The sequence below is a fragment of the Tyto alba genome, unplaced genomic scaffold (assembly GCF_018691265.1).
Source record: "Tyto alba isolate M040663 unplaced genomic scaffold, T.alba_DEE_v4.0 Super-Scaffold_22, whole genome shotgun sequence".
NCBI classification, from domain to species: Eukaryota; Metazoa; Chordata; class Aves; order Strigiformes; family Tytonidae; genus Tyto; species Tyto alba.
In genome coordinates, this window is record NW_024881296.1 from 29,479,230 (window position 1) to 29,491,793 (window position 12,564).

A 12,564-nucleotide genomic window follows, 5' to 3' on the forward strand; every position below is an offset into this window, starting at 1 on the left:
CTGCTCTCTAGTATGGATGGGGTATTTTGAGTGTCTCTGGAGTGCAAGAAGGTGGCATACAATCTTAGAGCAATTTTTGATAATCTAAGCATTGTCTCTTGGAGAAGAAAGTCTTTTAGACAGCTGTTACTGGGCAGTTCAGGTTCTTGGGAAGTTAAAGAAAAACCTAAGTATATATGTAACAGGCTGCTTTATAGTAAGATGGCTTCCACTGGAATACCCGTGGAAGGGAAAGCATGAAAGCAAGTGTCTTGCTTCTTTAAAAACTGGATTTCTGACAATGTAACAGAGAGTGTAGCAGGTAGGATTGTGCTTCTCAACTGTTTTGAATTGAAGGGCCAGTGGGCTGCTTGTATTGTTTAATGTTTGGGGGTGTTGGTAGAAAAATAGATAGTTTCTTATGTTTAAAATCTTTTGTTTTGGCAGAACGATTGTTTTTGGGGTTACAAGGAAAAGTATTGATAATGTCAAAGCAGTAAACCGTGAGCTGCACACATACTTAGTCCAAATATCTTTTCTCTCTCTCTCTACTGATGGTGAGGAGCAGGTCCCTGGCTAGGTATTTGGGCCTTGAATTATTTTGTGTAGTTGTTGCAAAATGCCTTTCTTCAGGCTTGTGCTTGAAAAACTGATAAAGCGAGAAATTTCCCTGTCAAACCGTTCTTTTTCTTCCCTTCTTTGCTATTTTATTTCCTGTAGACAGAGAGGAACTGTTTTCCAGCATGTTAGCTGATCCTGCCTCCTTGCTTCAACTCCTAGAAAAGAACCAAGTGTCGCAGAAGTAGTAATTTTTCCACCCCGTTTCCTCTTTTCTGCTGTTGTTGCCAGGCTTTGTTCCCACTTGCGGGCGGCACAGGGAAGACAGAGAGAGAGAGGGGGAGGAGTTCAGACTCGCTGTGCAAATACATACAGACCTACTAATCTAAACTGATACCTTGTAGAAAAAAAATCACAGATGAAGGAAGCAGCTAACAATGGCTCACTCAAAGGCTTTCTTAGTGCTGGAAAACTTTATAGATGGCAAATTTGTTCCTTGTTCCTCCTACATAGACTCCTATAATCCATCCACCGGAGATGTCTATTGCAGGGTGCCAGACAGTGGCAAAGAGGAGGTGAGTAGTATCCAAATGTACAAAGAAGTGAAAAAGTTAAATGCACATAAGTAATATTTTGAGTGGGAGAGCCTGAAGGTGAGAGATCAGAAAAACACTGAAGATTTTAATGCTTAAATGAGTAAGTTATTGATTGTACTGTAGCGCTGTGTCATCTATTGCTGCAGCAGCAAATATGGTTATTTTTTTTACATTTTTCTGTTAGAAAGTTGCAGGATGGATCCTAGGCTGGTGTAAATCTACAAGCTTCAGTTACTCCAGCGAAGCTCCTTCAGCTCACATGGGAGATGTCTTGTACATAATATAAACAATCTGGAAGAGGGAAAAGATTTTAGTGATCTCTGCTGTGAATAAACTTAAAAGCACCATATACAGCTAAATGTGTTCTTCCTGAGCATTTTGTTGATTTGCAGTTATCATTTAAAAGGATTTTGGGCTTGATGGCTCTTCCCTGAGGTATGATAAAATGCTTCCAGACCTCTCTGGTTTTGATACTAGCAGTTAGATATTAAGTGGGGGGGATGAAGTAGCTGCGTTGCGTGTACATTTCTTTATAATGTAGCCTGCCCTCTACATCACTGTAGTGTTTCCTAGTCCTGTGCTCTCTAGTAGGATGAATGTTTCTTGGTACCTTGTTATGTGTTCAGGTGTGGATGGGCAATGTGACATTCGTCTGAGGAGCTGCAGTTTCATTGATGCTGTTTTATAAGGGACCTACAAGTGTGTGTCCAACATAGTCTTTCAGATCTACTGAAGAGAGAAATGACTGGAAAAGCTTGGATAATGCAAAGGTCTTGGAAAATATTGACAAGTAGTGTGCAATAATTTAAAAACACTTTTTAAAACAAACTGCTGCTGTATGTAGTGCTTCACTTGCGTTTCAGTCCTGTTGACATCTTTTCTCTTTGTTTCTCTCAGCAGAAACCTTTGCACTGTAATTTCAACTGGGTAAATATTTGCTACATGCTGATGTCCAAGGGTTAAAGAGTAACAGGTTGGGTTTTCTAGAGTTTATCTGTGTAAGTTCATTCTAACTCTAGTTATACCTGAAAAGACCTCTCTTTGATGTGCAGGTGCAAATCTTCCTGATCATTCATTTGCAAAATCATTAGAGCCAGAGAGATCTCAGAATGCCAGAGCAGCCTAACAAAAATAGGCTGATGGCCATTCTGGAGCTATAGTCCAAATGTATGTTAAGAGCAATGGCTTTTCTCTTTCAACTTTCTGAGTTGGTGGTTGTGTGTAGGAGTGGGAACCCTGTTAAAACACTCATAGGGTCAGTGAGTGCTTTACTTTTGCCTTTAAACGACAATACAAGGAGGTCAGGCTCTACAGAGTTGGCATCCGTTGGTGACTGATGACATATGCTGCAGGAGAAAGTGCAATCACATACTAACGAGGGGGTATCTGGAGATTTCAAACCAAGCATCTAGGCCCAGGTTTGAGAAAGAACTCGGGATGCTAGTGTCTAGCAAGGTTCAATGTCCTGTTGTATTTTTTTCTTGGTTGATTTTAATGAAGGGTTAGAAGGCAGAATAGAGACAGACGTTGAATCTGTTGCTGACCCTGGAATTTAAAACCAGGTCAGCTGAAGTGGCCGTTTCAGCTAGTTTTTGCCAGAAACTTCGAATGTGTTTTGAGGGGTTAATTTGTCCCCCATCTAGATGTCTTAAATTCCAAATAGCAGCACCAAAGCAGGCTGAACAGATGCCCTGCCTCTCCAAAAGACAGGCTGATGAGGGCTAATTCATCTTGGCAAATATCTCCTTAAAAAAACATCTCTCTCTAAAGAACCTTGATCCTGTGCATCAACCACTGGGAAAGCAAACATCATGTCCTGAGGGCAGTTTGGGGTATGTTCGTACCAACCTTTTGTGATAATTCTGGATTGTGTGTGCTTTCTCTGTCTCTGTGTTGTGCAGAAGAGGAAAGCAGAAGGAAGTGTTTCAGACATGAGTTCATAGTTGAATTCTTATGTGTGTTTTCTTTGTGGCTCGACTTTCTTTGCTGTTTTTGATAGTCAAACTAAGGAACTGTTTAACCTTTGCATGCTCTCTTACTACTTCTGTACAGATGTCTCCCCTTTTTTCTCTTTTGAATTTTTTAGATCAATCTACTGCCACTTCATTCCTTCCTTTGCTGCTTTTCTTTTCTGCTGTCTGGGAAAATGCAATGTCTTCCTTGTTCTAAACCCACTGGAGGGTTAAAAATGCAGATTGCCTTAACTGCACACCAGCCCTCTTGATGCAGGCAGCACTGGGTGGAAAGGGCCACAGAGGACCGAGGAGAAGCAGCACCACAATGGCACCTAATGACAAGAGGGTGGAAGAACAAGTTAATTAGTAAGGGTGGTATGGTTTCACAGAGGGTGAACCTTTTCGGGGTGTCATGCCATCCACACCTGACTTGCTCAGTAAGCTGCAGTTCCCCTTTCCCAGGGCTGCTTTGGCCCTGCTCCAGCTGCTCGATGGCTGGCAGCCTGCTGCCCTCGGCACCTGAGTGGGAGGTTGCTGAACTACAGGTGAAAGACTCTGAGCTTGGCCAGTGATCTGTGTGACCTTCTGGGAGGTGGTTTATCCCAACCCTGGCCTCCCTACCAGTATTGTTCTGGCCCTCAAGCTCTGGGAGACTGTAAATTTTGATGTGCATGGGGGTAAAAAAAAAAAAAAAAAAAAATCCACCTGCTTGAAATTTTGTGCCCTCGTTAGTAAAACATCACTGGAGTGCTTATAAATTATTTTGTGATTGTTTTTATAGCACCCATCACAATCTGAAGGGAGAAATTTGGAACTTAGTTTTGTGGAATTGATGGAAAGGAGGCTGCAGTGACTACATGGGAACTGGTGATGTGACAATATTAGGAAAGGTCAGAATTTTCTGATGATTATTGCATCAGCATCCTCCTAGTTATTGACTTGGGCAGATTTCCAAAAGCTGAAGAAATTTATGAACAAAAATGATGGACAACCAAGTAAGACAGCTTTGGCTAAAAGCCCACCTCGGTGCATGCTTTAGACATTGGAAGCAATTAAGAAGTGATACGTAGGAAGCAGAAGTTGGGAAACAGAGCAGTAAATTAAAGTATGGAAGGATGTTGGTAAATATCTTTAAACTGGTAAGCAACATGGAGAAGGAACTGCTTATAAATCAGTAGATGCAGGTAACTTTCATTTAAGATCCCAGAGGAAGTTACTGATGGAAGAGAGTGCTTTTTGGTGAATTTTAATCCTTTGAGGCCTAGTCTGCTTCAGAAAAGTACTGGTATTCTGCCACTATTTTGAAAGGTCAGACTGAAGGACCATGCAGTAGTTACGTACATCTCAGGCAAAATACTGGCAAGACTGATATGCATCTATATGAAATGCATATAATGATCTTTCCTATCTGTAGACTTTGTTAAGTATCTGATGAGAGAACTGACTAAACCCTGAGAGTTTTGGAAATGAGCTATTTTATTTTTAAAATGAGGGCATTAATGAGTTTTTAGCTGTGAACAGGTAAGAGTCAAAATACTGTTGGAGTGTCTATTCTGTAAATATATTTTCAGTCCTTGCTTGAACCAGCTAGGGGAAAGGGAAGAAGAAATCAAAGGCTAGCAGGGCGTGCAGTCTGTTCCTTCCCCAAGCCCTTAGTTTCATCATTGCTTGGTGTGGCTGAAGTCCTGTGTCCCAAGGACTTGTAGAATGAGGCTGCATTTTCTCTGGGAAATGCTTGCGCTTTCCTCCATGAGAAACAAGATTCTGCATGGGTTTGGCCAGTGGTACTTGCTGGTGCCAGTTGACCGGTCTGGCATTTCTTCCAGGCCTGGAGGGTTGCCTACAATTTGCTGAAATAGAGCATCAAGAAAAGACACTGTAATGAGTTATGGGATATTGTCTTGAGAAGACAAAAATGGAGAAGCTGTCAATGGTCACAAGTCTGAAGAGATGCAGTCTTCCCAACAATGTGGTCTGGATTATTAGCCTCTCGTATATGAGTTCATTTGCTGACTGTTTGACAGTCTTTCTAAGGGCATCCATTAATATTCAACACTTCATTTTTGCTTTTTTAGGTGGAAGCTGCTGTCAAAGCTGCCAAAAATGCCTTCCCAATTTGGTCCTCAAAAAGTCCGTTGGAAAGATCTCAGATCCTAAACAAATTGGCAGACCTTATTGAACGTGACCTGGAAGCATTTGCACAAGCAGAGTCAAAGGATCAGGGTAAAAATTGGAAGTGTTGATCTCAAATGGGGAGTGTCTTGCTGAATACTGAAATGGAGGATATGGTCCAAATTTTAAGTGTGATATGAGCTGTTGGTGCAAGTTGGTGTTGATGTGCATAATTTTTGTAGAAGTTGCTGATTTTGGATTCCTGGGGCATTCTTGCTTTTCAGAATTTCTGATTTGTAATACAATACTACAGGGGAGCTGTTTTTGTTGACCATGATTGTGCTGTGCAGGGGATTACTTGGGTGCAAGACAAAAGACATTTACTAAAACACATGCAAACCACAGTGTTCAGAACAGTTTGAAGCAGTGTTTACAGTGGTGTTTAGATGAGCTATTTTCTACCTATGATAACACAGCAGTGTGCTTGATTTTGTTTCAGGAAAAACTATTACGTTTGCTAGAACAGTGGACATCCCTCGGGCCGTGTACAACTTCCGATTCTTTGCCTCTTCCATCCTTCATCACACAACAGAGTGCACGGAGATGGCAACCATGGGCTACATGCATTACACCTCGAGAGCACCAGTGGGAATTGGTATGGTGCTCCTGAAACGCTGAAAAGCTTGTCAGGGTGTCTGCCTGATCAGTGGCTCAGCTTCAAAAACATTTATTGTCTCTGGATCATGTGCTAAACACAACTAGTCTGCTAAAGCACGAGCAACTTTTTGTAAAATCAGTCATGCTACTTCATGGTGAAAAAAGAATGCTTATATGCCTTAAAAACCATTTGTTTTCATCTGGTAGCTGTTGCCCTCAAAATACCTCTCATGTTTTGTATATGTGTGTCTGTGTGGTGTCGTGGCTTGCGCCTGGTCGGCAATCAACCACTGCAGCTGGTCACCCTCCCTTCCCCCTCCCCACCTGGGAATGGGGGAGGGAATTAGGGGGATGAAGAGAGACTCGCAGGCTGAGAGAGGAACAGTTTAATAATGGCAAAATACCCAGCCTGTTCCTAGCCAGCGACCCCGAGATACCAAGATCCCACAGTCACAATCCCAGAAGCGAGAGAGCTCCTTCCCAACCACCCCTCCTCTATATAGTGAGCATGACGTGCCATGATATGGAATATTTCACTGGCCAGTTTGGGTCTGGTGCTCTGTCCGTGCTCCCTCCCTGTGCCCTTGCGCACGGGCAGGACATGGGGAGTCGGAGAGTCCTTGAAGTCTCGGTAGCAACTGAAAACATCAGTGTGCTATCAGCATTCTTCCCATACCAAACCCAAAGCTAAATCCAAAACACAGCACTCATCTAGTCCCTGAAAAGGAATATTAACTCTATTTCAGCCCAAACCAGGACAGTATGTAAGTATTACTGCTGTGGATCAGTGAGGCGTTCAGAAGCACGGAGCTGCTGCTCCTTCTGGGAGAGCTGGATCCGCCTCGCCTGTGGGGAAGCAGTAGTAGCTTGCAACGTGACTTTCCAGCCTGTGACCAGGATGTGCAGCCTGTGACTTAAACCGCTTTTAGCTGGGGAGTTGCTGAACTCAGCCCCTAGATGCTGCTAATGCTTCAGAAATAAAGTGACTGTGCTGACTTGAGGAGGAATGGAGTCGTAATGATTCCATTACTAGGTGTTTTATCTAAATATATGCGAGTGTTCCACATTCACACTTGAATTATTTAAAAAATAAAATTGACTAACCTAGAGAACCCACTTAAAAGTTTTTGTGAGCAGTGGAGAACATGAATACTTCAGGTAAAGTTACTCTCATAAGGAAAAGTCATTCACTGCATCTGCTCCATCAAACAGCAAGAAATCCTGTGACTTCTGCGAACAATCACACCTAACAATTACAGATTGTTTTTCACTATTTCCTATAAATATGTAAAGTGAAAGTATTTCTGAAAGAAATTACTGAAACAATTCTGGTCAATTTGTGAAAACAACAGTTTGTACACTGATAAAGTTTGGCAGTCATAAATTAGGTTAAAATTTATCAAGAAAATAAGCACTGTAAGTCGTGCGTTCTCTTTTTTCTAATAAAATTGGGGGAAAGTAAAGCTCTAAAGAGGAAGAGAAAGCAAGAGTGGTCTGAGCTAACACACATTATCTTAACTTGCTGTTGGATAATACAGAATATTACCACAGACCAGTTGATGTATATAGTTTTTATGGCTAACCTTGCATTAATGTTCCTAGAAAACACTGAAAAGCTGTTGCAAATATAAGATTCTGCCCTGAAGAAGCAGTGAAACTTATGCAGAGAGTTTGGCTGATCACCTTTAGGGCCATTTACACAGATCTTTTAAAATTATCCACCTCAGAAATGTTTCTAGCTGCAAATATGTTGCACAATTGTCTGGAAATAAGTCATAGCCAAATTCCCTTCATAAATCTGAAATGGTGTATAACCGCTTGTTAGAGAATCAAGTTTTGTCTCCCAGCACACTGAACTCTTGTCTTTTGTGGTTTTGTTTTTTAGCTGGTTTAATCAGTCCCTGGAATTTGCCACTCTATTTGTTGACCTGGAAAATAGCTCCTGCCATTGCATGTGGAAATACTGTGGTTGCCAAGCCAAGTGAGATGACATCTGTCACGGCTTGGATGATGTGCAAACTCTTGGAGAAAGCAGGCAAGTCCTGTAGCATGCTAGGGAAGGGGAATTGGGTGGGAATACTTGCCTGTGCACCATTTCTTTGTTGCAGAAATCGGAAAGTGCTCAAAGAATTTGTGAAAGACTGTTTACTGTAGTTGAATGTTGCACTGGATAACAAAAAGCTCTCCCTGTCCTTGTACTATCCCACCTCTCCACCACAGCTGTTGCCCAGTTTATTCTGCTATTTTCTTATTAAATGTCTTCTGGCACTTCCTTTCCCCTTCCTGCACTCCACTTACGGGTGACCTAAGTCTCAGGTGCCAGGAGAGGAACGATGAGGGTGTAAGAGTGAGAATCAGCTCTCTGTGGCTGTGTTTGGTGCACTATTAAGAAAAACTGGGAGGACAACTGCTTCTTCCCTGAATGACTGAAACCTGAGTCTCTGATGATCAGGCAAGCTTGACTGATCAAGGGAATTGGTTTTATCTTTCAACCCATGACCACCAGAGTTATTAAACATCATGCATTTCAGCCACTATGTAAGTTAAGGGTCAGTCTTTGTCACCTTAGAGCTACTGGTAGTTTTCTAACTTCAGAGATGAAACACAGTGAAGTGAAACCCGCGGAGCAAAGGAAAGAGTACGACGACACTGTGCCTTTCTTCCCATCAGGAGTACCCCACGGGGTGGTGAACGTGGTGTTTGGAACAGGCGCCAAGGCTGGAGAAGCCCTCGTCTGCCATCCCGACGTGCCTCTGATCTCCTTCACGGGAAGCACGCTGACGGCCCAGCGGATCACGGAGAAAAGCGCTCCGCACTGCAAACGGCTTTCGCTGGAACTGGGAGGCAAAAACCCTGCCATCGTCTTTGATGACGCCGACTTGGCCCAATGCATCCCCACGACCATGAGGTCCAGCTTTGCCAACCAGGTGCCTCCTACCTCTGCGGCACATAAACCCTGTTTGCAGCAGGAGGTGTGCAAGTGTCTGAGCGTGTGCGACGTGCGTGTGCACATGCACGTACCTTTGGGTCCAAATCCTAAATTGTCAAGGTCTGTTTCTAGATTCTGTGTTGTAGGCGAGCTGTAAGTAGAGAGATATGAAAAAAATTTTCATTACTCCACAAGCAGGGAAAAAAAATAATAAAGGGATCTTCCTAGTACTTTCCATCAGAAAATAACCAAGTGTCATTATCCCTCTCAAAATAGATGCATTGCTTATTTTTCCAGAAAGAAGCTGTTTTAAATCCCACCCTGCAAGTAAGCGGGAAGTTTGCTGATTTGCTGGAATTAAATTGGGAGACTTTCCCTCAAAATTCTATCAGTGTTCCTCTTCCCTCATCATCGCTCTCAGCAGAGATCACCAAAGACATGAAACAGTATTGGGGCAAATGTTCGGAAAAAGTATCTTGTTATCAGTAAGGGATTATCAGGAAGTGAAGACAGAGATAATTCAAAATTAGAAATCACATTTCCTATGAAAAATGTTGGAGGAGACAACATGTAATCAAGGGAAAAGCAAATTTATTTGCATTAGTAAGTGACTGTACAATCCTGTTACTGCTGTTTTGTCTTTTTCTTCTCTCTTTAATCTAGGAAAAATCCTCCTTTGCAGTGTTGGTGAATGTAGTTTGCACTCCTGAGTATGCAGGGACACAAGTCTCATTCTGGGATGTGATTCTTAATACTTGTCAATAGTACAATGTGATAGAAACTAATATTGTTGGTTTTCTTGTTTCTTTTTGATAGGGTGAGATCTGTCTCTGCACCTCCAGGATCTTTGTTCAGAGGGGCATATACAGTGAGTTTTTGAAGAAGTTTGTGGCAGAGGCTAAGAAGTGGAAGGTTGGAAACCCCTCAGATCCTACAGTTGACATGGGAGCACTAATAAGTAAAGAGCATCTAGAAAAGGTGATGTTACATAGAGTATACATGATCTCATCTCATCTTTTAGAGGGCTGTGAAAGGTGATTTCAGAGGTGTATGGAAAGGACCATGTTCTCTCCAAGACTAGCTCTGAGGGATGATGATTCAAAGTCATTATAAGGTATCTTTCTGATAAGGTTTCTGTTGTCTGTGGCCAGGGATCACGTGATTACTCCAGAAGAATCAGTTCCATGGGGAAAATAATTTAAAATGACAAACAATAATTTTTTTCCAGTTGGAAGTGAAATAATTCAAAACAGGTAAATCTAAATCTTAAATTTATACTAAATAAAAGTTCAGTAACATTTTCACAGATTTTCATATTGCATTTGCCGAGATCACTTATTTGCCTAATAAGGTAGTTAACAAGGTAAAAGTTTTATTTTTATATCACTCTCTGTCAAATTCTGGGGAATACAAGACACGGTTTCCTAGGACTGCTTGCAGTAATTTGAAATAGCATATGTGTAAAGGGAAACTGAGATGGTGCACAGTTAAACATTGTCTGTTTAGTGACTTATATGAAATCAATTTTTCTGGTGTCAGACAGAGCTCAGGAGAGCAGATGCTTGCATCCCAAAACTGTCTGACACGATCAGCATAAGCAAGAAGCAGACTGAAAACCGCAGAGTGAGAGAGAAAGCCAAACCTTTGTCATGCTTCCTGACGCCTCGGCAGGTTCTCCAGGCCTGTTCGGAAGTAGAGTAGCAGAAACACTCACTTCCCGAGGCCTGTAGCACGACAGAGGACTTCTGAGTCTAGCTGACTGAGGTCGTTAGATGAAAAAGGGAAAGAAGCCTGCTGGTATCTCTGTGGTGTTTCTGCAGGGAGAGAAACCAGGCAACAATTTCAGAACAACAGAAGTAGATCAATAGCACGTCCTATGTGTTCAATGTAGCGTATGATAGCAGCAGCCATGAAAACAGCTTTAATTATTTATTGATGAGATTTTCTATAGCATTCATGGCTTCATCATCCTAGTGGCATGTAAACGTTTAACAAGCCTGCCTGTGAGGTAGGAAAATATTACTCATCCCATCCAGTAAATGAGTGAATAGTGGCATGGAATACATGGCAAACTGCCCAAGCTCCTGAAAGAAGGAAGGGAGGCTTCAGGACCACTTGTGTTTTCACCAGGGGCCCTACCCTTTTGAGGATACTTAGTGAGAAGGGCCAGCAGTGTTGCCTGCTGGGCTACTAAGTGTTTGAAGAGAGAGAAAAGTTGTTTTACAGTGAGAAATACTAAGTGTTACTTCTACAGAAACATAACAAAGAAAGCTAGGGAGGAAAGTAGAGGCGGTGTACTCTAGTTGGAGATATTCAGGGGCTGCTGTTGATGTGCCAGATGGGATAGGTGGACCCTCAGGATTTGGTGTCCCTTAGCAGTGATGTTTTCCTGCTGCTTCCCCAGGTAAGGAGCTATGTGAAGAAAGCTCAAGATGAAGGAGCCAGAGTCCTCTGCGGAGAGGGAGTGGATTCCTTGGCTCTCACAGCTGGCAACCAGAAAGGCTATTTCATGTTGCCCACAGTTATTGCTGAAGTCAAGGATGAATCTTGTTGCATGCAAGAAGAGATCTTTGGTCCTGTGACATGTGTGGTAGCATTTGATACAGAAGAAGAAGTGATCGGAAGAGCCAACAGTGTGAAATATGGCTTGGCAGCCACTGTGTGGTCCAGCAATGTGGGACGTGTTCATCGGGTGGCACAAAGACTACAGTCTGGACTGGTGTGGACCAACTGCTGGCTGGTTAGAGATCTGAACTTGCCATTTGGTGGGATGAAAGCCTCAGGCATAGGAAGGGAGGGAGCAAAGGATTCATATGAGTTCTTCACTGAGGTCAAAACCATCACAATAAAGCACTGACATGTCAACAACAGTATTTTAGGGTGAAGTAAATGGCAGTAATTTGTGTTACCATAAATGGCTTCCTGGAATACAGGCTGCTAATGTGGCCATCTTTTTTTCTTGAACTTTGGTCAAGTAGTATCAATGACAGCTGAAAATACTCATCCCAAATGCTAATGTTGAATTCAGCTTTTCGTGTTAAATGGGATCAGTGCAGACTCCACAATCAACTGAGCCCAAGCCAGATGACATGCTTATCTTATGGATCCTAAAGCTTTTTGAGTATTCCTGTCTCAGAAATTTCTCCCTCTTAAGGTCGATTGGAGGAAGGATGATATATGACTGTACCTGTGGTTGGTGAATTACCCTGAGGAACAAAGTGGCAAGCACATTGTGAGGCTGATATTGTAATGGGAATCAGCTTGTTTCCACTATTAGCAGTACATTCCACGTACCAATCTCTATTGCACTTCGCTGGTATCAGACAAGGACTAATTCTACAGCACACTGAATGCCTAAGGCAGTACCTTAAACCTATTAAGCAGTATTAAACAATGCAGTCATGAAATTCTCATGATACACAGAGACAATAAATGTTTTAATTATAACCTGCTTTATGGTATGTAGTTGAATAATCCTAAGAGTTGTTCTTCAGCTATTTTGAAATTATAGCCTTTTGTCACTTCTAGGCCTCAGTGATGGTGTGATTTTATATCCCTGCACAAAGATTTGGCTGCATCACAGATGGTGTCATTCTTGTGACTGGAAGTGACTTCTAAGAGAACTCACTGTTGGAAAAGTTTGTCACCAAAATGTAAAATCACGGGCAACTTTCCCTCACTCATTTACAGAGTTTTTTTTTGTTGTTTTTTTTTTTTTTTTTTTCTTTAGCCAGGTATCTCACAAATTTGTCCACATACCACAAAAAGAGAAATAAAG

The 12,564-nt window shown here is 42.1% G+C and overlaps 1 protein-coding gene across 1 annotated transcript; it reads left to right on the plus strand.

The window, feature by feature from the left end:
* Nucleotides 1–915: 915 nt before the first annotated feature.
* ALDH8A1 (aldehyde dehydrogenase 8 family member A1) lies at nucleotides 916–12,233 on the plus strand. The gene is made up of 7 exons (XM_009967186.3): nucleotides 916–1,112; nucleotides 5,164–5,311; nucleotides 5,700–5,855; nucleotides 7,743–7,892; nucleotides 8,528–8,784; nucleotides 9,603–9,764; nucleotides 11,191–12,233. The coding sequence occupies exons 1-7, from the start codon at nucleotides 975–977 to the stop codon at nucleotides 11,641–11,643; spliced, it is 1,464 nt and encodes a 487-aa protein (XP_009965488.3). The 5' UTR covers nucleotides 916–974; the 3' UTR covers nucleotides 11,644–12,233.
* The last annotated feature ends 331 nt before the right edge of the window (nucleotides 12,234–12,564 follow it).

What these genes read in the sequence shown, in the direction of transcription:
- ALDH8A1 (XM_009967186.3), top strand. Translation starts at nt 975, where the DNA reads ATGGCTCACTCAAAGGCTTTCTTAGTGCTGGAAAACTTTATAGATGGC. An exon ending in CAAACTCTTGGAGAAAGCAG is followed by an intron (nt 7,893 to 8,527) that starts GCAAGTCCTGTA and finishes TCTTCCCATCAG; the next exon opens with GAGTACCCCACGGGGTGGTG. An exon ending in GTAAAGAGCATCTAGAAAAG is followed by an intron (nt 9,765 to 11,190) that starts GTGATGTTACAT and finishes CTGCTTCCCCAG; the next exon opens with GTAAGGAGCTATGTGAAGAA.